The sequence below is a fragment of the Nematolebias whitei genome, chromosome 13 (genome assembly GCF_014905685.2).
Source record: "Nematolebias whitei isolate Nwh7 chromosome 13, NemWhi1, whole genome shotgun sequence".
Classification (NCBI taxonomy): Eukaryota; Metazoa; Chordata; class Actinopteri; order Cyprinodontiformes; family Rivulidae; genus Nematolebias; species Nematolebias whitei.
Genome location: NC_056510.1, coordinates 41,248,362 through 41,274,147, shown reverse-complemented (window position 1 = coordinate 41,274,147; position 25,786 = coordinate 41,248,362). Strand labels below are relative to the sequence as shown.

The 25,786-nt window shown below is 40.7% G+C and overlaps 1 protein-coding gene across 1 annotated transcript in view; it reads right to left on the bottom strand.

Annotated features, from left to right (window-relative positions):
- htr2aa (5-hydroxytryptamine (serotonin) receptor 2A, genome duplicate a) overlaps positions 1-25,786 on the bottom strand; it is a 232,839-nt gene that overhangs the window by 60,127 nt on the left and 146,926 nt on the right. The window contains exon 2 of the mRNA XM_037686635.1: positions 19,296-19,496. Within this exon, the coding sequence (XP_037542563.1) occupies positions 19,296-19,496 (201 nt within the window). The remainder of the gene's footprint in view (positions 1-19,295; positions 19,497-25,786) is intronic.

Sequence of the window (25,786 nt, the reverse complement as noted above, 5' to 3'; positions counted from 1 at the left end):
CATTCTGAGTTTGTGTGTGGGATCCTCTGCCATCAGATCCTTGACACAAATGGCCTCTTGTTTAACATCTGCGTGCTCCATCAATCTCATTTCTTTTGGTAGCACTTTTCAGTTACTGACTCACACAGGTTAATGATCTTCACACTTAACCAAGTCTCATTTAAAGTCTCAATAAAATCAGATCCTAAATGTTCTCTGGCAGTGTGCCAACAGTTGACAGACTTGCTGGCACGACAGCTGAATCTCTGGATATGCTTCAGACTAAGATGAGTTGAGTTGCTGAATCAAGTTAAAACTCACCTTAAACAGTGTGAACTCAAATAATTTGGGTCATAAACTTACATGAAAACTGCAGACTAAGGCTGATATGGTCACAGTGTGACAGGTTACAGTGAATCTGATCACTTTAATAAGTGACCCAGATTAACGAGTCCATGAAGGGAACCTAATTTTTCACATTTAGCTTTTGAAGCTAAAGAGAAAAGAACAAGTTAGCCCACATCCACAGTCCATGAGGCTAAAAAGATCCAACAAAGCCTGAAACCTTGGTGCGATCACTGACTCTGACTCGAGTTTGAACCACCACATTAGGACATATACAAAGACTTCTACCACTTTAAGAATATAAGTAAAATCAAAAGACTGAAGTCCCGGCAGGAATTAGGAAACATTCATGCATTTATCTTAAAGCAGCTTCACCTGCCCCTTGTCACATGAGTCTGAGCAAAGAATTGTGTGATTAGTCAGAAGTTAGGAGGTGTGTTTGTTAAGGCAGAAAAGTGCTCAAACATTCATTTGTACATCTCTTCAAAACACACTTATAGTCAAAAATGCCTGGATGAAGATTACACAGACATCGTGGGACATGGGACAGAGCTTTCTCTGTTGCTGCTCCAAGACTGTGGAACGATCTCCCTCTTCTCATCAGACGAGCTCACTCACTGTCCAGTTTTTAAACTCTTTTAAAAACACATTTTTACTCCCTGGCTTTTAGCACACACTGAATTTGTTCTGCATTGTTTTTATTGATCTTAATGTTTTAAGAACTGTTTTATGTGTTTAAATGTTCTTGATTTTATATGTATATCACTTTGTGGCAGCTGTGGTTGTTTTAAAGGGCTTTATAAAGTATTATTATTATCGTGCATGGAAGAGTCTGCCTGCTGAAAAGAGGTGCTTTTCATGACAGATTTGACCAAATGGCAGATGCAGGAACGGAGTGGAGACTGGTGGAAGAAATCCTTGCTGTGACGTATACTGCAGCAGGAGGGATTTCCCAGGAGCCCTGTGTTGTGTGTCTCGTGGACTATGAATGGTGTGTGTAGAAACAAACTTCCCTCAACCAGAGAACCACGAGCTGACTGTTAGAGGCCTTAATCGAGTCCAGCTCATCTGTCCAGATTTGAGGACATTGACATGGCTGTTGCGCATAGGAATGACTTTCAAATATTGCTGCTAATTTACAAAGTGCATGGTGTGGGTCCAAAATACATATTTGGTTTTCTGCTGCATTATTCATTCAACCTTTATTTATACAGGTAAATCCCATTGAGCCTCAAGGACTCATTTACAAGAGAGACCTGATTTCAACAAAGAAAGATGACAACAATGGACAACAGCAACAACAACAGACAATCATAAAAGAGGCATACAGATTATTATTTTTTAACAAATAAAAAAAAAAAAGGCAAAAAAATAGCAAAACATCTAGGTTATAAGGCGAATGTAGAAAACTAAAAACAGGAACATGTCTGCATTGGTCCCTGCCAGGAGTCCAACAGATTCTTAGAGAGGTCAAGGTCGAGAGCTTCAGATCTTTTTGCAAGATATTCCAGGAAACAGGAGCAGAGTAGGAGAAGGTCCTTTTGCCTAGTTCAGTCCTCGTTGAGGGAACACTGCAGGTAATAATGTCCTGAGAGCGCACGCTGTAGCTGCACTCACGCAGAGACATGTAGGAGGAGATGTATGAAGGCAGCAGACCAAGAAGTGATTTAAAGATGAAAATGTACCAGTGAGAGAGTCTGTGTGAAGTTAATGATGTCCAGTTAACCAGTGAATACAGGGTGCAGTGGTGGGTACGATAATCACAGCCAGTTATGAATCTTAGTGCACCATGATAGACAGCATCCAACATCTGCAGCATCCAACATCTGCAGGTTCTTGTAGGAGCGTTCATGTAAATAATGTCACCGTAATCAATGGAGGGAAGGAAAGTCACAGATACAAGGTGTTTCCTAACATTCAGAGTTAGACAGGATTCGTTTCTGAAAAAGAAACCCAGTTTAACTTTCAGTTTCTTTACCAAGTTTTCCACATGGAGCTTAAAAGAGAGATGTGAGTCGACCAAGATACCCAAATATTTATAGGAATCAACAAACTCAATGGGGACACCATTTGAGGATGAAATCAGAGGAAGAACTGCTGGGACTGACTTCGTGTCAATGTGCACATTTAAGAAAAAGATCAAAGCTGAATTGTTAAAAAATGTATATATGAAGTAGCTTAGTGTGTTTTTGTATTAGAATTAGAAAAATTAGAAAGAGTTATTCATTTTGTTCTGTTATATGAAGATTATTATGATTGAAATAATTGTTTGAAAAAAGGGGCAGATATAATAAGATTTTTTCTTCTTTCTGCCGCCTTTCATTTTAAATCTTTTGTATCTTTTTTTTAATATTGTTATGGAATTGTTTTGTACTTTTTAAAAATGAATAAACTTTATACCATACCATACCAATAACAGCATTGTAAGAGGGGGACAGTTGAACACGGAGGCCTTCACCCACCCCTGTTTAATGATGTTAATGTTTAATTGTTTAATGTTGTTTTTTGAATGTCCAGAGAACCAGATTTAACTTTTTTAGATTTTTCTACCTGGATTATTGAGCATGCATAAGGATGTCCAGATGAGAAGTTCGGTTGGGGTCCAGAGAGAGAGAAAAAAAACACCGGACCTTCTCCAGCTCGAGGGGTCACCTGGCCGGCAGGGTGCGCTCAGAATGACTGGTGGGGTGGGAGCGGTCGGTCTTGGGCCGAAAGATTTTTTTGGACAGTCTCGTCCGGCTCTCTGAATCACTGAACACTGAATTCCGTTGGAAGGGGACCAATTTTAGTCCGGTTTGAAAAACGGGTCAGTTTGAAAATAAAAGACTACAGAGAAGCCAGGTGGAGCTGCCGTCCATCAGCTTACTGGAACTGGAAGTGAACCACTTACTATGAACCAGGAAGACGACTGAGCTTGTCTGGATCAAATTTGCTCTCTGTTTCTAGAGCTGCAATCATTTTTTATCCTCCAATAATCTGGAGCAAACCAGACCCGTTGGACTACGAGTTCCTTTAAAACAAACTTGAAGACAGTCATGTTTGCTGTGGCCTTTGATTAAATCAATTCATTACTTTATGCTTACTTTTATATTTTTTTTTTGTCTTTTATCCAATTTCCTAAATAACACTTGCTTTCCTCTTCTTTTATGAAATGTTTTTTCTTTGAGAATCTCTAAGTTAAAATTGGTATCTTTCTATATGATTTTATTGTTTTTTTGCAATACAATCACAATAAGAAGTTGTCTTGTTCAGTTTATGCAACATGTTAATAAAATTTGCTTGTAAAATTCCAAGTTTCAAAATTTATTCAAGTTTAGTATTTTATTTACATGTACATTTTATCAAAGGGGATATACAGAATGAAACATTTATTCCTGTCTTTATACAAAGTATGCAAGTTAGTATGTCAGGATTGTAGCTCATCAACCCTTGTCTTGAACAATGGCACTCCACAGGGGACCATCCTCGGGACTCTAATTTACTCTCTTTTCACACCCGTAATACCATTCATTAATGTAAAATGTGCTGGTGATACCACATTAAGACTGATAACTAACAAGAACAAGACTGTACCATAGTGAGGTTCAGCATTTAAGAAATGGTATTCAGACAATGGACTTCATGACACATTGAGCACTTTTCTTCCTTTACACTCAAGGAGTAGGTAGAAAAGGTGAAGATGCTTAGGCTCAAATTTTGACTGAACTCTCATATACCAAAAATATCTATCACCAGGCAATAAAAGCTTAGGCAGGCTCATCTCCCTCACCACCTCTTAATAAACTTTCACTGAAGTGTAATCAAGAGCCTCTTGACCTGCTGCTGCACACTGTGGTTTTCCAGCTGTACTGCAGAAGACAGAAAGTATCTACAGCAGGTGGTGAGGGCAGCCGAGCACATAATTGGCACACCACAACCCTTTTAAAGACACTTACACTAACCAACCTCAAAAAAGGCCTGCTGTGTTTTAAGGGCCCACACTCACCCCATCATCTGTTCTCACTACTGCCCCCTGGAAGGAGATAGACTCATCAGAGGTGCATCAGACAGACTAAAGAGCAACTTATAATGTCATGCTGTTCAACACACAACTCTATTATCTTAGAGAGAGGCACCAGTTTTTTTATTTTTTTATTTATTTTTTTCTTTAATTTTATGTGTGCAGGTCATTGTTCAGTTTTATGTTCTATTGCATTTATTTTTAGCGGTATTTGTAACTGTAGTACTCTTGTTTCTGAAACAATGAAAAAAGAAGTGGAAATCCGCTCTATTTTATTTTATTCTCATCTATTCTACAGCCAGAGTTATTATTATTTTTTTAATCTTACTGACACTCCATAAATGCTGCAAGCATATATCCACCTATAGCACGACCTAACTAAAATAACAGATGCAAGAGTCTCATATGTTTAGCATCCTGATGCTGCAAAACACTTTCTGAAGCTTCTGAATGCACGAGAGTACAATTCTAATCAGTCAAAAATGCATAAAAAAATGGAAATAATTGAGCAGTCAGCTACAGAAAATATCTTTATATATATATATTTTTAGAGGCAACTCTGTAGTTATATCTAAATACCGTACATCCTTTTTTAAACTACCTTAATGTATCTGGGGCTGCAGTAAAGTTAGGCACCTTTTCTTAAAAAGTCAACTGTATCTCCAAAGCATACTGGGACATGGGGAAACTATTATTCAATAATTTATTTAAAGATAATGTAAATTTTGAGTGAAATTTGACTATCATGCTGGGAACCTGGGATGGTAAGAAGGGTTTGAATAGGAACTGGCAGCTTTAGCTTGGATTGGTCATTAGGAGCCAAAGCAGCACACAATCACAGAGGTAATAAAATGAAGGCAGCAGGAAGCAAACAGAGACCTTAGGGCTGCCAAGAGACTGAGCAAATTAGTTGAGGCTGACAACTGACTCTAAACAATTAGTACTTCTCTTTCTGATCAATGAAATTTAGGGAAAACACAATGAATAAATAAGGTTTGGTAGGTTTAATGAAGTTAAGGAGTTAGACAGAAGCTTCTCCAATTTCAGTTTTTTCTTGTCATTTTCTTTAACTTGATTTTTATTTTTTGCTCTTGCCAACTTTGCCTATAACCAAGATAAAATAATATTTAAGTTATCCGTGCACAATTGTTTCTTTGATCTCATTTAATTGGACTTTAAAAATGCTACTAAATCGGCAGACTTGGGAGAATAAAACCTGAACTCAATAATAAAAATAACTGTTAAAATCTTAATTAGTTTTAATCTGCCTGTTACGTCTCTTTCGTCTACTTCATCCATCTGAAGGTGGCGGCGCTCTCATTCATAGCACTTCTTTTAGCTTTTGTTCAAGTTGTTTCTTTCTGGTGGCTCATTGTAGCGATACATATTTTGGGTTTCACAAATAAAATTATGTGGCTAATTATTATTGCTCATTTGAAATAGTTTCTAAATCACTAATTACAAACAAGTTTAGGTCCCAAAATGAAATGTGTCTGAAACTGAGAATGTTTTTGACAAGTCGGGGACAAAACATTTCAAACCACTTCAATAAGAAATTGGTAAACCAAACATCAGTTTATTATGTTTAGATTTTTTAAAACATTTATGGCAAAGGTGAGCTGAGGAAAGCTGAGGAACAGCTTTCTCCCTGAAGCAGTTAGACTCATAAATCCCTAACCAGGAACATCACTGTAATTCCACTTTAATTGGAGATTTGACACTTTGTGCTGCTGATTATCCATGTTGCTGATTTCTTACCCATAAACTGCTGTATTCATACCCATCTACTCACAACAGACTCATGTTCAGGCTGCTGTTTAATATATCATATTATAGTATTATTGACAAATCATGATCAGTCTAAAGCATTTATCGTTAGATCCTTGAATACAATTTATTTTTTATATACTTCATATTATTGTTATTTTTGGGTGGAACTGGGACCTTGAATACACAGTTTCATTCCACTTCATGTACCACATGTGATGCAAATGGCAATAAAGTTACCTTGAACCTTGAACCATGAAAATGTGGAACAATAAGGCAGGGCACCCAAGCAGAATCTTGTTATATGTGAAGGGGTCTGGCGTACTACCAGCAATGTGAAACAAACTCTCTCACCGCTTGTATAGGGACCAAACAGACCATAACAATGGGCCCCCAATCCCATACTCATGGAGCACCTCCCACAGTGTACCCCAAGAATCATGGCCGAAAGCTTTCTCCAAGTCCACAAAACACATGTAGATTGGGCAAACTCCCATGACCCCTAGAAAACTGGAAAAAATTGCACCAAAAACAATAAGCTTGCCTGGCATTCCCTGTTCATTTCCAGTCCAGAAAAACATCTAAAAAATTACAAAAATGCATCCATCCATCCATCCATCTATCCATCCATTATCTTCCACTTGATCCAAAGTCGGGTCTTGGGGGCAGCAGCTTGAGCAGGGAGGTCCAGACTTCTCTTTCCACAGCCACCTCTCCCAATTCTTCTGGGAGGACCCCAAAGTGTTCCCAGGCCAACTGAGAGACGTAGTCTCTCCAGTGTGTCCTGGGTCTTCGGGGTCTCCTCCCATTCGGACATGCCCAAAGCACCTCCCTAGGGAGGCGCCCAGGTGGCATCCTTACCAGGTGCCCAAAAACCTTACAAGATGACAAAAAATTTATTCATTACTCAAATCCCTCAGAAACAGGGGACATAGCTATGCTGTTTATTTTAATTAGAATTATTTCTTTATACTGTATATTGTACAAAAAAAGTTTCTTATTTTATGTTCCAAGTTCTGGGTATATTTAGGAATGAAACAAATTTGATATCCAGTTTGTGCTTCTGTCTTAAAAAATCTCAACAATTACAGTTTTGCTTCCCAAGTTTTACAATCATTTATTATCCTAATTAATTCAATTAAGGCCAAGAAGAATTTAAAAAGAAATTTGTATAAGCTGTTGAACAAATATATAGCTTTTTCTTTAACCTTGCTACCTGAAGTCATCATGCTGTTCTTTCTTTTATTAATTTTATTGCTTTTCCATCCATCCATCCATTGTCTTTTACCCGCTTTTTCCATTCTGGGTCACGGGGGTCGCCGGTGCCCATGTCCGGCAATCACATTACGAGGGGCGAGGTACACCCTGGACAGGTCGCAAGTCCATCACAGGGACACATAGAGACAAACGAGACAATCACTCACACCTAGGGACAATTTAGAGTTACCACTCAGCCTAACATGCATGTTTTTGGCCTGTGGGAGGAAACCGGAGCACCCGGAGAAAACCCACACATCCACGGAGAGAACATGCAAACTCAAACCAGAAAGGCCTCCGGACCGGGATTTGAACCAGGGACCTGCTCGCTGAGAGGCAGCAGCTCTACCATTTGTGCCACCATGCTGCCCATTTTATTGCCTAGTGAGTGTAAATAATAGACATTCAGAACTAATCAGAAGTCTGCTTATACCTCCCAACATCTCTATCACTGTATGGCTGCAGGTTTTCAACTACTACCCTATCAAAACATTTCCTCTTCATCTAGGTTCATTGACCTGAACAGCTGGAAACCAGCCACACAGACAGAAGCCAATTATCAGGACCTGATTGTTTTCTGTCCACCATAAAAAAATATATTGAGTAATAAACTTCACTTGTGTTTGCTGGAAAATTGCATCTTGGGAGCTGACTGCCCTCCTACTTGCATGATTAAATTGAATTTGCTGTCACTTTTTCCGCTACCAGTGGCATCTACTTAAGAATAGCCTCTGATAAATGAACACAACACAATGGATTATTACTATGAATCATAATTTTTGTCACTGTACATTAATATGTGTTTACATTTAAAAAAATCAGATTATATTAACTGTTTCTTCTTTGACCACAACAATCTTTTCTTCTTGATGTTTCATCTGTCTCCAGGTTGTGTCATACTTTAAATTTGATCAAACCACCACAGATGGTCTACACATATGAGTCAAACCATAGTTTTTGTCAGCTGGGTTTATTTAATTTTTTATTTTTTTAAGGTATGCATCAGCTTCCTGTGGACCAACCACCTGCAGGAAGGGCCATAAAAGTCGGGTGCATGATGCCATGGGCAGTGGCCAAAGGCGGGAACCTTGGCGCTCTGACCCTGGCTTACCAAAGCTAGCTCTTGGGACATGGAATGTAACCTCTCTGGCGGGGAAGGAGCCTGAGCTTGTGCGCAAGGTTGAGAGATATCGACTAGATATAGTTGGGCTCACCTCGACGCACAGCATGGGCTCTGGAACTGATCTCCTTGAGAGGGGTTGGACCTTATTCCACTCTGGAGTTGTCCATGGTGAGAGGCGTCAAGCTGGTGTGGGTCTACTTGTAGCCCCCAACCCCCCCCACGACTTGGTGCCTGTGTGTTGGAGTTTTCCCCGGTAGATGAGAGGGTGGCTTCCCTTTGCCTTTGGGTGGGGGGACAGACTCTGACTGTTGTTTGTGCCTACGCGCTGAATTACAGTTCAGAGTATCAGGCCCTCTTGGGGTCCTTGGCAGGGGTGCTGGAAGGTGCGCCAGCTGGGGACTCCTTTATCCTGCTGGGGGACTTCAATGCCCACGTGGGTAATGACAGTGTGACCTGGAGGGGCGTGATTGGGAGGAACAGCCTCTCTGATCTGAACCCACGTGGTGTTCTGTCGTTGGACTTCTGTGCTAGTCATAGTTTGTCCATCAAGAACACCATGTTCTAACATAAGGGTGTCCATAAGTACACTTGGCGCCAGGACGCCCTAGGTTGTAGATCGATGATTGACTTCATAGTCGTATCATTTGATTTGCGGCCGTTTGTTTTGGACACTCGGGTAAAGAGAGGAGCTGAGCTGTCAACTGATCACCACCTGGTAGTGAGTTGGATCAGATGGTGGGGGAAGTTGTCGGACAGACCCGGTAGACCCAAACGTGTAGTGAGGGTTTGCTGGGAACGCCTGGCAGAAGAACCCATCAGAGAGATCTCAACTCACACCTCAGGGAGAGATTTAACTGCATCCCAGCTGAGGTGGGGGTCATAGAGTCTGAGTGGGCCATGTTCCGCACCTTGCTTGTTGAGGTAGCTGCCTTGAGCTGTGGCTACAAGGTTGTCAGTGCTTCTCGCAATGGTCATCCACGAACTCGGTGGTGGACACCCCGGGTTAGGGAGGCTGTCAAGCTGAAAGAAGGAGTCCTATCGGGCCTTGTTGGCCAGTGGGACTCTGGAGGCAGCTAAGGAGTACCGAGGGCCAAGAGGTGTGCAGCCTTGGCTGTTGCTGAGGCAAAAGCTCGGATGTGGGAGGAGTTCGGTGAGACCTTGGATAGAGACTCTCGGTCGGCTCCGAGGAGATTCTGGGAAACCATCAGGCGGCTGAGGAGGGGAAAGCAGCACTTTACTAACACTGTGTTCAGTGAAAGTGGGGAGCTGTTGACCTCAACCAGTGATGTCATCAGGAAGTGGAAGGAATACTTCTCGGACCTTCTCAATCCCACCAGCATGTCTTCCATGGAGGAAGCTGAGTCGGGGGACTTTGGAGTTGATCCATCTATATCCGTGGCTGAGGTCACTTAGGTAGTTAAAACGCTCAGAGGCAGCAGAGCTCCGGGGGTGGATAAGATTCACCCTGATTTCCTTAAGGCTCTGGATGTTGGGGGCTGTCTTGGCTGACACGCCTTTTCAACGTCGTGTGGACATCGGGGGCAGTGCCACTGGACTGGCAAACTGGGGTGGTGGTTCCCCTCTTCAAAAAGGGGGACCGGAGGGTGTGCTCCAATTATAGCGGTATCACTCTCCTTAGCCTCCCTGGTAAGCTCTATTCAGGGGTACTGGAGAAGCGAGTAAGTTTGTTGGTCGAATCTCAGATCCAGGAGGAACAATGTGGATTCTGTCCTGGCCATGGAACACTGGATCTGCTCTTTACCCTCACTAGGGTCCTTGAGGGGCCATGGGAGTTTGCCCATCCAGTCTACATGTGTTTTGTGGACTTGGAGAAGGCATTTGACCGTGTTCCTCGGGGTACACTGTGGGGGGTGCTCCGTGAGTATGGGATTGGAGGCCCATTGTTCCAGGCTGTTCAGTCCTATACAAGCGGTGTGAGAGTTTGGTTCGTATTGCCGGCAGTAAGTCGAACCCCTTCAGGGTGGGAGAAGGACTCCGCTAGGTCTGCCCGTTGTCACCGATTCTGTTCATAACTTTTATGGACAGAATTTCTTGGTGCAGCCAGCTGGCGGAGGGTTTCCGGTTCAGTGGCCTCAGGATTCCATCTCTGCTCTTTGCAGATGATGTGGTCCTGTTGGCGTCATCGTGCTGTGATCTTCAGCTCTCATTGGAGCAGTTTGCAGCCGAGTGTGAAGCGGCTGGGATGAGAATTGGGACCTCCAAATCTGAGGTCATTGTCCTCAACCGGAAAAGGGTGGCTTGCTCTCTTCAGGTTGAGGGTGAGGTTCTGCCTCAAGTGGAGGAGTTCAAGTATCTCAGGATTTTGTTCACGAATGAGGGAAAAATGGAGCGTGAGATTGACAGATTGGTGCAGCATCTTCAGTATTGGGGAATCTGTACCGGTCCATTGTGGTGAAGAGAGAGCTGAGCTGTAAGGCAAAGCTCTCTGTTTATCAGTCGGTCTACGTTCCTACCCTCACCTATGGTCATGAGCTCTGGGTAGTGACTGAAAGAATGAGATTGCAGATACAGGTGGTTGAAATGAGTTTCCTCCGCAGGGTAGCTGGCCTTTCCTTTAGAGACAGGGTGAGAAGTTCAGTTATTTGGGAGAGACTCAGAGTAGAACCGCTACTCCTCCACATTGAGAGGAGCCAGTTGAAGTGGTTCAGGCATCTGGTAAGGATGCCCCTGGGCGCCTCCGTAGAGAGGAGCTTCAGGCATGTCCAACTGGGAGGAGACCTGGGGGAAGACCCAGGACACGCTGGAGTGACTATGTTTCTCGGTTGGCCTGGGAACGCCTTGGAATCCTCCCAGAAGATCTGGAAGAGGTGGCTGTGGAAAGAGATGTCTGGGCCTCCGTGCTCAAGCTGCTGCCCCTGCGACCCGACTTCAGAATTAGCGTAAGATAATGGATGGATGGTATGCATCAGTGGGCAGCAGGGTGGCACAGTTGGTAGAGCTGCCGCCTCTCAGCAAGCAGGTCGCCTCGGTTCAAATCCTGGACGGGGGCCTTTCTGGGAGGAGTTTGCATGTTCTCTCCGTGTTGCGTGGGTTTTCTCCAGGTACTCTGGTTTCTTCCCACAGACCAAAAACATGCATGTTAGGCTGATTGTTAACTAAATTGTCCCTAGGTGAGAGAGAAAGAGAGAGCGTTAATGGTTGTTTGTCTCGTTTGTCTCTATGTGTCCCTGTGATGGACTGGAGACCTGTCCAGGTGTCCCTGTGATGGACTGGAGACATGTTCAGGGTGTCCTCCACTTCTCTCTCAGTGACTGCTGGATATGGGCACCAGTGATCCCCACGACCCAAAAAGGAAGAAGCGGCTAAAGGTAATGGATGGATGGATGGATCAGTAGCCAATGTCATTTGCTTAGTAACAACTACAAATTTTTAAAACAAATGGACTAGAACAAACAAAGTCCATGCTCAATAATCCAGTTTTCAGTCAGGTCATCTGGATAGTTTCTTATTTTGTGCTGAAAGATTTTATCTTCCATCCAGAAGGCTTCATCAGTCAAGGAAACACACACCAATAAACTGATTCTTCCCCCAACATCTTACTCCAAAGTAGAACAAACCAGTTATGTTGGTGCTAAGATGGTCTCTTTGGCACGCCCCCTCCTCCGGTGCCAGCCCTCTCCCTCATCGACAGTCATGTCAAACTGGTTCAAAACCAACAAAGTCCATACTCAATAATCCAGGTATACAATCCAACAATTTTCAGTCAGGTCATCTGGACTAAAACACATTTCCTAGAAAAATTGTTTCAATTGGTTTAGGTTTGTTGTTAAAAATGTTGCATGTCACCAGTCATGCCATATTAAATCAGATTTGTTGATGCATAGACATCAATTTGCACTTCCATGCTTTGATCACACGCAGTCTTTTGTCATCCAAACAGTGCCAGGCACAAGCAATGTATCCTTCACTTGCTGGTCTGCAAAGTGGGAACCCTGTGAATTGGACTCATTTTGGATCACGTCTGTCCCCAGAACCTTTGGAGATGGGCGTCTGAGTTGTACTTTTGGTATGTTCCTTCTGTTGTTTTTGTAATTTGGTGTTGGTGATGTTCACGAATGATCCTGATCTTGTGAACTGCTCTTTACGACAAACGATGGGAACAATTGCAGACAGCTTAGAATAATTTCTAGTTTATATACTATTTAACTAAAACTGATAGAAGTTGCATTGATTTTAAAAAGGCAGATAGAATGATGCATGTAACATTTTTTGTTTCATTACAGATTTTATTTTTATTTTTCTTTCATACATCCATCAAACTTGTGTTGCGCTGATCACATACAGACATGTTCTTTCCAGAGGGCCAAATTGAGATATTTAAGCAATCAGAGCCTTGTAGATAAATGAAAAACAAGTTTTCTTTCGGGAAGACATTTTCAAGGGTTTTTCTTGTTGTAGCAGAATTAGCATGTTTGATTAAAAAAAGCCCTGTACTCTTACAATCATATTATAATTTCTATAAACTTCCTCTTGTGACAACATGTTTGTTAGCTTAAATATGAAAACAATAAAATGTTTGCGTTTTGGAGTCTTTAAAGTTCATTCTAGTTCTGGAAACATGACTTGAAAAAAGTTTCTCTTAAGGCAAATGTTTTAAATGTATTTGTCCAAGATGTCTAACATAGACCCAAGTTTATTGATAAAATGCAGGTTTTCAATAACTTCATTAAAATATCCAACATTTTTCAGTCAGGTCATCTGGACAGTTTTTTTTTTTTTTTTTGTGCTGAAACGTTTCACCTTCGATCCAGAAGGCTTCATCAGTCAAGGAAACACACAACAAAACTGATTCTTCCTCCAACAGCTTACTCCAAAGTGGAACAAACCAGTTCCGCTTCTGATTAGATGGTTTCTTTGGTACGCCCCTCCTCCATTGCCGGCCCTCTTCCTTGTTGACAGTCTTGTCAAACTGGTTGAAGCATTCCGGATCGAAGGCGAAACGTTTCAGCACAAAAAAAAAAGAAACTGTCCAGATGACCTGACTGAAAAATGTTGGATTTTATACCTGGATTATTGAGCATGGACTTTGTTGTTCATTAAAATATGTTTTCAATTGAGGATTTTAGAGGCCAGATGGATGTTGTTCAAGGGCCACTTTGGCCCTTGGACCATATGTTGCCCAAGTCTGGTTTAAGTATGCCACACTACTTGCATGACGCCGCCTCAACCCAAACAAATGCTGATCTCTTTCCTATGTGGCTAATTACATGTTTTCCTAGTTTTCCAGCCTGAGCCTTTTTGCTTGTAGCAGTCATCTGCTGGTTTGTGCCATAGTAGATTGAGATGAAGCTTCCAGCTCAGGGTTCCCCTCTATGTAGTTTGGCTAAAGTCATTCCTGTTTAATCTAACTTACAATAAGTACATGTCTATTTCACATTAGGTAAACATGCTGGACTTATCAAGATCCTGGAATATCTTGTGAATAACAGAGTGCTATGAAGTTAAAGCAAACGATAAGGTCTTTGTTTACATTAATGGTCAGTATTTTAATTAGCTCTGTGGCAGCGCAGAACATGTCAGAAACTCTTAGCTTCTCAAATAAAGACTTTAAGAGGTAAAGCTAGTTTAAAAACTTGTACATGCTTTGTACAACTTTGGAAAACTAAATATCATTATAAGGTTTAATCTTAAATGCATGATTGCACATTTTTTTTAACAGTCCTCATTTCAATATGCATGAAATTGTTGCATCATTTTAAAAATCTGATGTTTTTAAGTGTAAAACAACATTTAGTTTGGTTATTAGACTAAATTGCCCCACTTCCTGTCATGCAAAGGAATATTTATTTAAATGATAAAATATGAACGAAGTAAAAGAAAAAAATATCTCTACAATTGCTTGTGAAAATCAATAAACTTTATATTTTACAACTACCTCAATTTGAATTTCTAGGCAGAAAACTATTTATGACAACAAGATTGAGGCAGACGAGGTTTTAATGTTAACATTTTTCATCAATTCTTCTTTCTGTTTAGTGTTTGAACTTTATTTGACCCCTGTGTTACAGGAAGTGCTGATGAAAGATGCTTGATCTGTCCTACGTAATAGAACTGTTTTTAAAACGGTCTGCCTTAAGAATGCAAAAAGCCTCTAAATTCATATCAGCAAATGTCAGCAAAACAAATTAGATGATAGTGAACTTCAAGAGACAGCGTGGTGGTCAGCACTCCACCATTAACATAAACAACGCTGAGGTGGAGTAAGTCAGCAGCTTCAAGTTCCTCTGTGTTCACATTACTGAGGATCTGTACTGGACATTACATACAGACACTGTGGTCAAGTAAAGCCCAACAAAGACTCTTCTTCCTAAGAATAATAAATAAGTTTGATACAAACACCAGCATCCTCACTAACTTTTATAGGTGCACCATGGGGAGCCTGCTGACAGGCTGCATCACAGGGTGGTAAGGGAACTGTACCAATCAGAAAGAACTACAGAGGGTGGTGCAAAGAGAAGAGGACATCACTGGTAGCAGTATCCACACCATCCAGGACATCTACCACAGCCGATGTCTGCGTAAAGCACGCAGCATCATTAAGGACCACACCCACCCAGCACAAGGACTCTTCCATCTACTACTCTCAGGCAGACGAGAGTCTGCCATCACGCACAAAAAAACCTCAAAGACAGTTATTATCCACAAGCTGTCAGATTACTGAACTCTTGATAATAATCAAGGTCAAGGTTCTTTACTGTCATTCGCATCACATGTGGTACATGAGGTGGAACAAAACTGTGTGCACAGGGTCCCAGGGACCATCCATCCAGCCATCCATTATCTTTACCCACATCTTCCTTTTTGAGTCGTGGGGGTCGCTGGTGCCAGTGTCCAGCAATCACTGTGCGAGGGGCGGGGTACACCCTAGACAGATCTCCAGTATATCACAGGGACACATAGAGACAAACGACCATTCACTCTCTCACCTAGGGACAATTTAGAGTTACCAATCAGTCTAACATGCATGTTTTTGGTCTGTGGGAGGAAACCGGAGTACCCGGAGATAACCCACGCATGCACGGAGAGAACATGCAAACTCCACCCAGAAAGACCCCTGGACCGGGGTTTGAACCAAGGACCTGCTCGCTGAGAGGCAGCAGCTCTACCAGTTGCGCCACCATGCTGCCCACATAAAGCTAAAACAATTAAAACTTATTTTCTCCCTAGCTTCTTGCTTGTATGTGTTGTGCATGTAGTACACAGAATATTTATCTGCATATTAAAGAGATCAAGATATTTGTGGCAGAGCTGAATCTTCTTTGCAACAAACTCATCTATCAGTTCAGGTGTTCTGTTGATGTCCAGATAATCAGCTTGCAGCTCCAGGTACGTCGCTGTCAGCTGAGCCTTGAAGAAAAATACAAGTCTTAGGGTTTGTTTTAATGGTGTAGTGTTCTAAAGGCTAGGTTAGCTTCAGAGCTTCACTACAGTCATATTTTAATAACGGGTTCTCTCTTTTTCGAGCTACTTACAGATATGTGACAGAGGTACCGTACGTAGATGGTTTAATCAGTGACACGAGACGTTAATTTTCTTTGAACCATCAAAATAAATGTGGTCATTTATTAACAGAATCAAAATTTAACATCAAAACGTACACTTGATTAGACTGATCTGGTTCTGATTAATAAAACTTGGCACGTTTTACTTAATAAAAACAACAGACATTTCTGAAGGCTTCTAGATTAATTACTGGCAGGATAGAAGAGTTTTAAAGATGGGAAATTATGGAGGAGTTTAAAGGAAGATGTTGAAAGAAGATGTATGTCTGTAGACCAGAACAACACGCTCCTTCCAAACGCAGTTCACCCGCAGTACACTTGTAGTGAAGCTCGTGACGACTCTTTACCTTGGCAGAGGATGGGTCCGCTACGGTCAAGAGGTCCCTGGCACGCTACCTTTCAGCGTCTCCTCAGGGCGGCTGCGACTCGGCAGAAGTTGTGAGATACTCCGTTCTACAGAACAAACTTCCTCAGAAGTTGTAGGGCATTCGCCTGGTGATAGTCACAGCGAGGCGCCGTGCCCCCAGCAGAGATGGATGCCTCCATCAGACTGGAAAACTGAGTCAGAAGTTCCACTCAGCAGTGGAAAAACTCCAGAACTACTCCACAGAACCCCAGAAGACTCAGAAAAACTCAGAAGACTCAGCAGACTGACAGTTCCAGGAAGTGTCGACTTTTGAAGAGTTCTGCTTCTGGTCACTTTAGGAAGTCCTGATTGGTTGAAGCAACCAACAGGGGTGTGGTTCTAGTGACATCAAAGGGTTTTTTCAAGTCAAGAAAACAGCAGAAATGTTTAGGAACAGACAGAGAAATGTTTTGGCGAAGTGAGAAACACTGCAGGTGCCAGTTCTCTTATTTACTGTCTGAGAGGTTTAAAAACACGACAGCCTGTTCTAACAACTTGTTTTTGACTGTCTCCGACTTTTGACCAACATCGCTCTTTCTCATTTCAGACAGAAGATCAAAAATGCATAATTACTTTGTAAAATAGACATTTAACTTGATTTCTAATTTAAATGCGGATTAAAAAATAATTAATACTGTTTCACAGTTGATTTAAAATGAGTGGTTCACTTCAACATTTAGAAATGGTATGAACTAAACACACTTTTGATTTATCACGATATTGTAAAATAGTAATGATAATATAAAAAGAGAGTGTTCTTTCAATTGATTAGTTCAGGATACAATTAGAAAGTCTCTGGATGAGATAATTTGTATTTCTGGATTCAAATCAATGAAATAACAGTTCTTGTCCCATGAAGGTCTTCAAAGGCAGGTTTTGGTCGGAGGCCTAGTCCACTACAATGGTTTACTAATACCTGTCACATCAGTTCATAGATTGTAAGTTACAACATTTACTCAGCTGGAGGTAGTATCCACTTTATCCATTGGGAAGAATGAGGTATTTCCCATCTTCTAAGCATCTGATGTCACAATTTGGCAGATAGAAACTCTGAAATTGACATGGAGCTCTTTAGGGAACACTTGATCTCTAGGAGCTGCACTGAGTCCAAAATTCAATTTGGGCTTGCTCCAAACTAAAAACAGTAGGTGCACACTATCATTACAATATGTAATTAAAGTACTTAATAAAAATAAAACTATTATCAGCATTTGTTCTACAGTATTGCAGCAGCGTGGCTGCAAGACCTGCCTTGCCCTGCAATGCATGAGCAACCTGCTTGTATTACAGCTGATGCTGAAACTAACACCCAGACTCGGTGATGGAGGACTTTAAGCTTTGGCTCTGTCTCTGCTTCAAGATAAATAAGATGGTGTCCCACCTCTTTTAACAAAATGCCACCGACCTTATTACTGTGTAGATACTAGTACACCTCAGAGCTTTTCAAGTTGTTTATTATGATTATATTGTATTTTTAGCTCTGTCAGGTGGTGTTCCCACATTTTTAAATTAGTTAATCCACAAAGCTCAGACTGTCTTTGTATGCACTGTTCGATCGCACATAAACAAACGTAAGAAATAATTGGAAGAAAATTACAAATCCTAATTGAAATGTTGAGGGTGAAACAAGAGAAAAGTTTACTGTGTAATTGTACATATCCCTATATTTCTTTGTGTGGTACGATATATTTATATAGATTAACTTAAATAAACTCTTTGTAGGTTGGTTGGGTTACCATGGCTGTGCTGCATTTGGATGCACCAGTCGGTCCGAGAAAGGGATCAGTTTGTGACAAACTAATTTCTGATCACTTTGATTAGATTTTTAAAATGAGACATATACAATAGTTTATGCACAAGCTTCATTATTTTATGCTATTTTCTACCTGCTGTGCACTGGAAGTGCTTTACTATGTTCTAACATACAGTATATTACAGACTGTAAATATTAGTTTTAGTTTTTTTTTTAAATAAACAAAACAAAAATATGCAAAAGTGTTTATTCTACCCGAATCAGTTAATAAAGAATTATATTTATTTGTATTCATGTTTATTTTTCATTTCAGTCTAATACCACAATTTGTACATAACTTTTATATTTTGTCTGTATAAAATAAATAATTAAATACTAAATGTTCTGATCAGTTAATTACTTTTTTAGGTCACAGTCAAAGTGTCTTTACATTCACATCACATGTGGTACATCAGGTGGAACAAAACTATCTACACAGAGTCCCAGTTACAGCCAACAAAAATACAAATTGTTAAAAAAAAACAGTAATAGGATCCAAGACATGAACTAAGAAATACGCTAAACTAATCCACTAATAGTACAAAACAATGTTCCAAACAACAGCAGCACAAACTGTGTGCAGATGAGGAGGAATGAACACAGCAGCATGAAATAAACCAGCAGCATGAGATCAGCATCATGAATAATTATTTTAATCTTATTTTAATCATCTCAAGATTTTATTTTCAAGATGTCTTATTTATCCAACCATCCACTTTTTATATTACTACCTTGAAATACTTATTAATTCTAATTCATCCTACCTGCACCATTATATTCTATCATATTGTTTACTATATTTATTTTGGACCTTATACATGTTATATTTCTTTTCCCTTTGTTACTTTATTTTGTACTTTAATTGCACGCTGCAGTAATTCTTGTTTTGTTTTTCTTAGCGAGTCAAATCGGTTCTTCTCATCCTGAACATTTCATTGCATTGTTGACCTTGTGTTAATCTGCATATGACAAATAAACAAACATAACACCTTCTTATCAACAGTAGCTTAAAATATGTTTTTACTGACATAGCTGCTGATGTCAGAATTTATCAGTATGAAATAAAAAGCTGCTTTGAGTTAACCTGGTGCAAAGGTGCTTACCGACAGAAATTGTCCACACAGCCATGATCTTCACACGAGCCTTGGTGTGGGAATTGAAGCGGCTGTGGTGGATCGGGTTACGTATGGCGATATATCGATCCAGAGAGATGGCACAGAGGTGCATGATGGATGCTGTGGAGAACAGGACATCCAGGTAGATCCAGATAGGGCAAAGGTCAGACGGCAGTGGCCATTTGTAATCTGCAGAAAGAGTTCAATGAATGAGTAAAAAATATTTGTGACATCATCAATGATAGTTTTCTGTAATAAAATTGTTGATGTGTTAGCTAGTGTTAGCTAGGAGGGGTGGGGTTCTTGAGTTTGTCCCAGTAGTTCATCCAAACATATGACATTCCTAATCCTTAGGTCATCCAGGACATGATGATCGTCTGAGTATTTTTAAAAGGCATCCAGACTATTTTATTTGTTCTCGAAAGAGGTTTTCTTCTCATCCATAGACTCTTTTTCAACTGAAACTGTGAGAGAGCCATATACGAAAAGCAAAGTACCCCCCGCAAAACCACCATACGTACTGGAAGCCCATGCTAACTCCACTACTCAGCCAAGAACCAAACAAGAGCATCTTTGATCTGAGACAACACTGCTGACCACAACACCACCTGCACCAGTTCTCTGCTACATCAAAGACTCAGTCACATAGCCTTAAACTATGCTTGTTTCTTCTATGTTTCATTCCAGACCTTTCTTATTGTTAGCTCCACAAGGAGCAACAAGCTGCTACAATAAGTACTTTAAGAACAGAGTTGCTCTACCTTCAACACTCATTTTATCTGAGAAGACAATCTTTCTCAACACCTCACAGCCTAACTCACCATTAATGTTCTCTTCTTTACGTGTTCTACTTACAGTTTGTTTTTTATAAATGCATTTGACATTCAATTTGCATACTAAGGTTTTGATTTTAAATTGCTCTGCAGCTTGACTGTTCTCTGTCTGAAGGTCACTTCAGATATGTGTCTGTATTTTTACAGCACCTTATACATGGGAACATTTTTGGTTGGGCCATCAGCCTTTTGCTGCTTTCTTCTCCTTTTTCAGATGTGTTGCTCAAATCAAATTCAAAATTACCTTTAAAAATTGATACACTTTCATAGCTGCAGCATTTGATGTTTGACTTGTTCCATTGTGGAAAAAAAAAAATCAATGATTCACTTTTTATTTTATTGAGCATGCATCAGGATATTTAACAAAGATAATTGTATCCAGAAATTGTTTGGTCAGAAATCTTTTCAAATAGAAAACAAAGTGTATTACTGTTTTCATTTTGTCTTTGATGAAAAGCAGATTTCAAACTTATGACAAGCTGGAAAAACATTTGTTGTTGTCCCTGAATATTGATTGCAGCAGCCTCAGTGTAAATACAGTGTGTAATTTACCACACAGACACACACACGGGGTGAAAGCAGAGGTTTCAATAGACGTGTCACTCACTGTTTAGCGGTTAAAGCTAACTACACAGTCACCATGCTCTGACAAATGAAATGAGTCGTACAACAAAGCTGGAGGTTATGAAACCTACTCCAGAAATCAAACATGCTGGTAGTAAAGGCTACCAACTGAACACCTAAACATCTGCACACATGCACACACATTTTTGCACCTCACAAACACAGCACGCCTCCCCCACAGCCAATGCACTGCCCTTTTAGCAGTTCTCACTAAATATAGTCATGTAAATTTGTCTAGGAACCACTCAGCTGCTGAAAGAAATTTAATGCAATCTACTGAATATTAATGTGAACAGCTTTTCTATATGTCAAGGTGAGTTTATTTTTAGAGGCCAATTCTGTAAAGATAGTTTGAACAGGCAGCACGGTGGCACAACTGGTAGAGCTGCTGCCTCTCAGCGAGCAGGTCCCTGGATCAAATCCCGGTCCGGGGGCCTTTCTGGGTGGAGTTTGCGTGTTCTCTCCGTGCATGCGTGGGTTTTCTCCGGGTGCTCCGGTTTCCTCCCACAGTCCAAAAACATGCATGTTAGGCTGATTGGTAACTCTAAATTGTCCCTAGGTGTGAATGAGAGAGTGAATGGTTGTTTGTCTCGTTTGTCTCCATGTGTCCCTGTGATGAACTGGAGACCTGTCCAGGGTGTACCCCGCCCCTCGCACAGTGATTGCTGGACATGGACACCAGCGACCCCCGTGACCCAAAATGGAAGAAGCGGGTAAAGATAATGGATGGATGGATAGTTCAAACAGCATGACACGGGCTCTGAATGTTGAAAATGACAAATAACAATTGTTAATGACGGGAGCTGGCTGCGGGCCACTGGACCCGGAACCCCCCTCCAGCCCACATTTTTCCCTCCCGCTCAAACCTCCCTCAGAAGTGACAACTCTAATGATCAATAAATCAAGGAAACGTCAATTAAGTTTTATGAATTATATTAAAAAAGGCACAGACCAAAAACATGCATGTTGGGCTGACTGGTAACTCTAAACCATGGGAGTCCAAAGTTCTGCTCGAGGGCCTTTTGCGGCCCTTTGAGTGATTTTGTGTGGCCCACATATGAAAACTTCTGTGGACATCCCTCTCTCTAGGTGTGAGTGAGAGTGTGAAAGGTTGTTTGTCTCGTTTGTCTCTATTTGTCCCTGTGATAGACTGTCCAGGTGTCCCTGCGATGGACTGGAGATCTGTCCAGGTATCCCCCGCCTCTCGCACAGTGACTGCTGGACATGGGCACCAGTGACCCCCGCAACCCAAAAAGGAAGAAGTGGCCAAAGATGATGGATGGATGGATGGATGGATGGATGGATGGATGGATGCAGTCCAAACATATTTTCCTCTCAAGCTTTCAAAGGAGGCGCACGCATTCCTTCCCGCTTCCTGTTTCCCTCCTGCTTTATTGCTTTGCTCTCTGTCTGTGTATCGGAGCAGCTCCTATTTTTTTTTACACATCTCCCGAAATAGAAACTACTGTTTTGAATTTGACCAACTGGACTTTCAACGTTTATTACAAATTCTTTCAACAAAGAGATAGGGTCCTGGAGAACTCTTAACTGCTCGGAGGCAGGCAGCTGGATATATCTTGGAGGGGATGTGTTTACCTCTGCTACCGACAGAGGATGCTGAAATTGCCAATAATTGGATTTATGATAACAGGTTTTCTGTGTTTGGAATAGTCTGGACCCTGTCTTATCAACACACAAAGAAGACGGCTGCAGCTAACTTGGACCTCGTCAGGCTGCTGTCTATGTGAAGGTCTGGTTCGTGCTGGAGGACTCAAAATCAGATGATTTACGAGTGAAACCGTAAGTTGGAGGTGATTTGAATCGCATGCCACCTGCGGCTTTGGGACTCTTCAACATGAAAACACCATCTTGAAGAGGCTCGTAAGCACGGACCAGTGAAATGCACCCTAATCTGGACATTTGGACCTTGAAAGTTATCAGTACAGACTCAAGGCTGACAGGTAAAATAGTCTTCCTGAATAAATCAACAACTGTGGTTATCTGAACCTCTCCCCAGCTGGCCGCAGAACAGGCCGACTTATCAATTTCTCCTGGGAAATATGTAAACTAAGGAAAAGCTTTGTCTATCGCAACCCCCCCCCCCCCTTCTGTGGAGTATTATTAGAACTGTGCCAGCTGACCACCATCATGACAGGACAATGAACTATCTGTTAGTGCTTCATGGATCGCCTCGTTTGTAAATGCAAATGCACGTGTTCATAAATGTGTTTTTGGTTGGCAGAGTTTTTTGATGTCTTAAATCTTGCCTTATAAGGACAAGGTGCGAAGAGATCTTTTTTCTAATGTCTCTACCCTCTCCTCATGGTTTTGTCCCTTTTTCTATCTAAAAATGTTATTCTGAATAGGAATAAGAGGGCCGCGCTTCATAGCAGCAGCTTCGTGCACTCCGTCCATCTTTCAGACGACTGTACGCACATGTTCTCATGTCTCGTGTAGTGAACCTGGTCTGACCCTGATCTGACCCTGATGACCTCAAATCTATCAGATGGACAGGGACTGTTATTTCATTGATCTGAATACAGTCTGAGCCATCTGATGACTTTCTTTCTTGAATTAATCAAGCAGAAAAGACAATTCTCTATGATCATCACTGTTTACAAATGTTTGATAATCAAATGGCGTTAGTTCACTCAATGCTACAGGTTGAAAAGAACTACTCATTTTTATTTCACATAAACAGTAAGTAATGATTTTTATTCCTCATTCAAAGAAGAAATCAGGTTAATATGCATTTCTTGATTTTCTGTCTGAAATGAGCTAAGTTTTGTAAGTATGTGAAAGGTCGGTTTTCGGTCAACTAAAATGTTTACCGAGAAAGATGTCATGTTTAAACTTTTTCAGAAGATTACCAAGAGTTGACTCCACGAAGTCTGCTTTTCTGCAATAATCTCTCTGTCAGTTGTTGAACAATCTCATTCTCCGACCTTGGCTTAGATAACATCTTACGTCACAAAAACACACCTCTTTCTGGTACATCCACGAATCAGAAAGCTCTAAATTGAACCGGAAGTCGACCCATTTAAAATGTGGCAACTTCCCAGTTCAGAAGAGAATGGAAAAGAATTCGGGAGATGAAGAACTAGAGAGTTGCTGACAATTAAGAGTCTGAGAAGTTCTGAAGAATGAAAGGAGTTCAGAATTCTTGGGTGCAAACGCATTCAAGATGATCCAGAGACGTTTTGGGATTATAATTTCTGTTTGAAAACCACGTACGACTCTCTGAGGGTTTGGTAGTCCTCAATGGAGACGCTGGAAAAAGTCTGGAGGATTCTCTATCGAGCTGACCTACGTCAACCAGGTAACGGTCTCCTCTTCGACTAAAGTGTACCGGAGGCAAGCTGAGATCTCATGGAGCGTGCAATTTCTGGTCAAACAGATTAATTCCCTCACATATTTCTCTGTAAGATAAATCTCCATTTCATCTTAAACTCTTCTCTCTCTTCTAAAATCAGTACAGATATCTTAGGAATATCTGAAGCAAAGTCCTCGATCACCGCTGAGTGATTCGAAGCTCATTTTCTGTGAAACTTGTCTGTTATTATTTTCATATTTTGCCAAATTAATGTAAATGTTTGATGTTAAACTTTGATTCTGAAAATAAATGACCGCATTCATTTGATGGGTCAAAGATAATAACGTCTCTCGTTACATTTCTGTTAAATTCAAGGCACGACATTACACAGTCAGAAAGATGAGGAACTCGTGAAAAAGTATGCATATATACGGGGATATATTGTCATACTACAACTAGTGGCACGTACCTACGTGACTACTACACTCGGTACAAGGAGAATAAAGCTTATTCTGATTCTGATATAGCTGAAACTAGCTGAAGAATGTGTGGATGAAAACTGAACAGATAACTTTGGGCTTTAAAAAGGTAACACTGAAGATGTAAAAGAAAATAAAGAAAACAATGAAGTAATGAGTAACTATAGATCAGAAGTAAAGTTGGATGATTTCTGACGAGATGTAAAGACATCAGCAAGTGTTATGGCAACAGGTCCAACAGCAAGAACATTAAGAAACATTTTGTAAAGTTTCAAATACGATTCTATATCATCACCTGAATGGAAATGTCAGATACTCCTCAGATGCACAGTAACAAGGAAAACTACACTCTAACTAATACAAGTCAAGGATGAATCTGTGAAATATTGTAGAAAAAATGATGTTTTCATTTGTGAGGTATTGAACATTTTCAACAAATTTTAAAGTTTAAATTAGAAAGTGGCAAAGATTTGTAACACTTGGAGAGGGATGAGAAAATTAAAAGATTCAAGTACAATTTTCCACTCTAAATATGTTCTAAAATTGTTTTTTCTTTGTCTGTAGAATGTTTTTCTGACTGAAATGAAAAGAGCTGAAATGTTCAGGTGGTGCCACTAGGTGACCACAACATCTACAATAACAACATATCTAGAAAAACAGATTCAGTCTGGCTGAACAAGAGACTGATTTTGTTGTTGTTTGATGCATTTCAATTTTTCTTCCAGGTTTTATTCTGTTGGGAATAAAATCAAAGTTTAATGCTGGCAGGATCATTAAAAAGTGAAACTGACAAAAAAATGGGTAAAATTGGTGAAAACTGTTCTTGCTAAAAATGTTTTAGTTTAAAATAGACTGTTTCATTACTAACAAAAAGGTTAAATCATGTCACCTGGACCAGTTTCTTTATGTGAGAACCTTTTCGCCTCCTATCCGGAGGACTTCATGAGTCTGCGGCCCGCCAACCAGATCTGTCCCATAGGTAGCCTTCTTTGTCTACCTAGTCTTCCACAAAGTACTTTGGATGGGAGACAAAATATTAATCACTTAAAGAAACTGATCAAGATGATGTGATTTAAACTTTTTCTTGTTATCTATCTTGATGACTGAGCTCACAAACCTTTTTTTTTTTTACTTAATTACTATTTTTCAGAATTTGTATTTCTCAAATTAGTGTGTCATAAAAATCCATCCATCCATCCATCCATCCATCCATCCATCCATCCATCCATC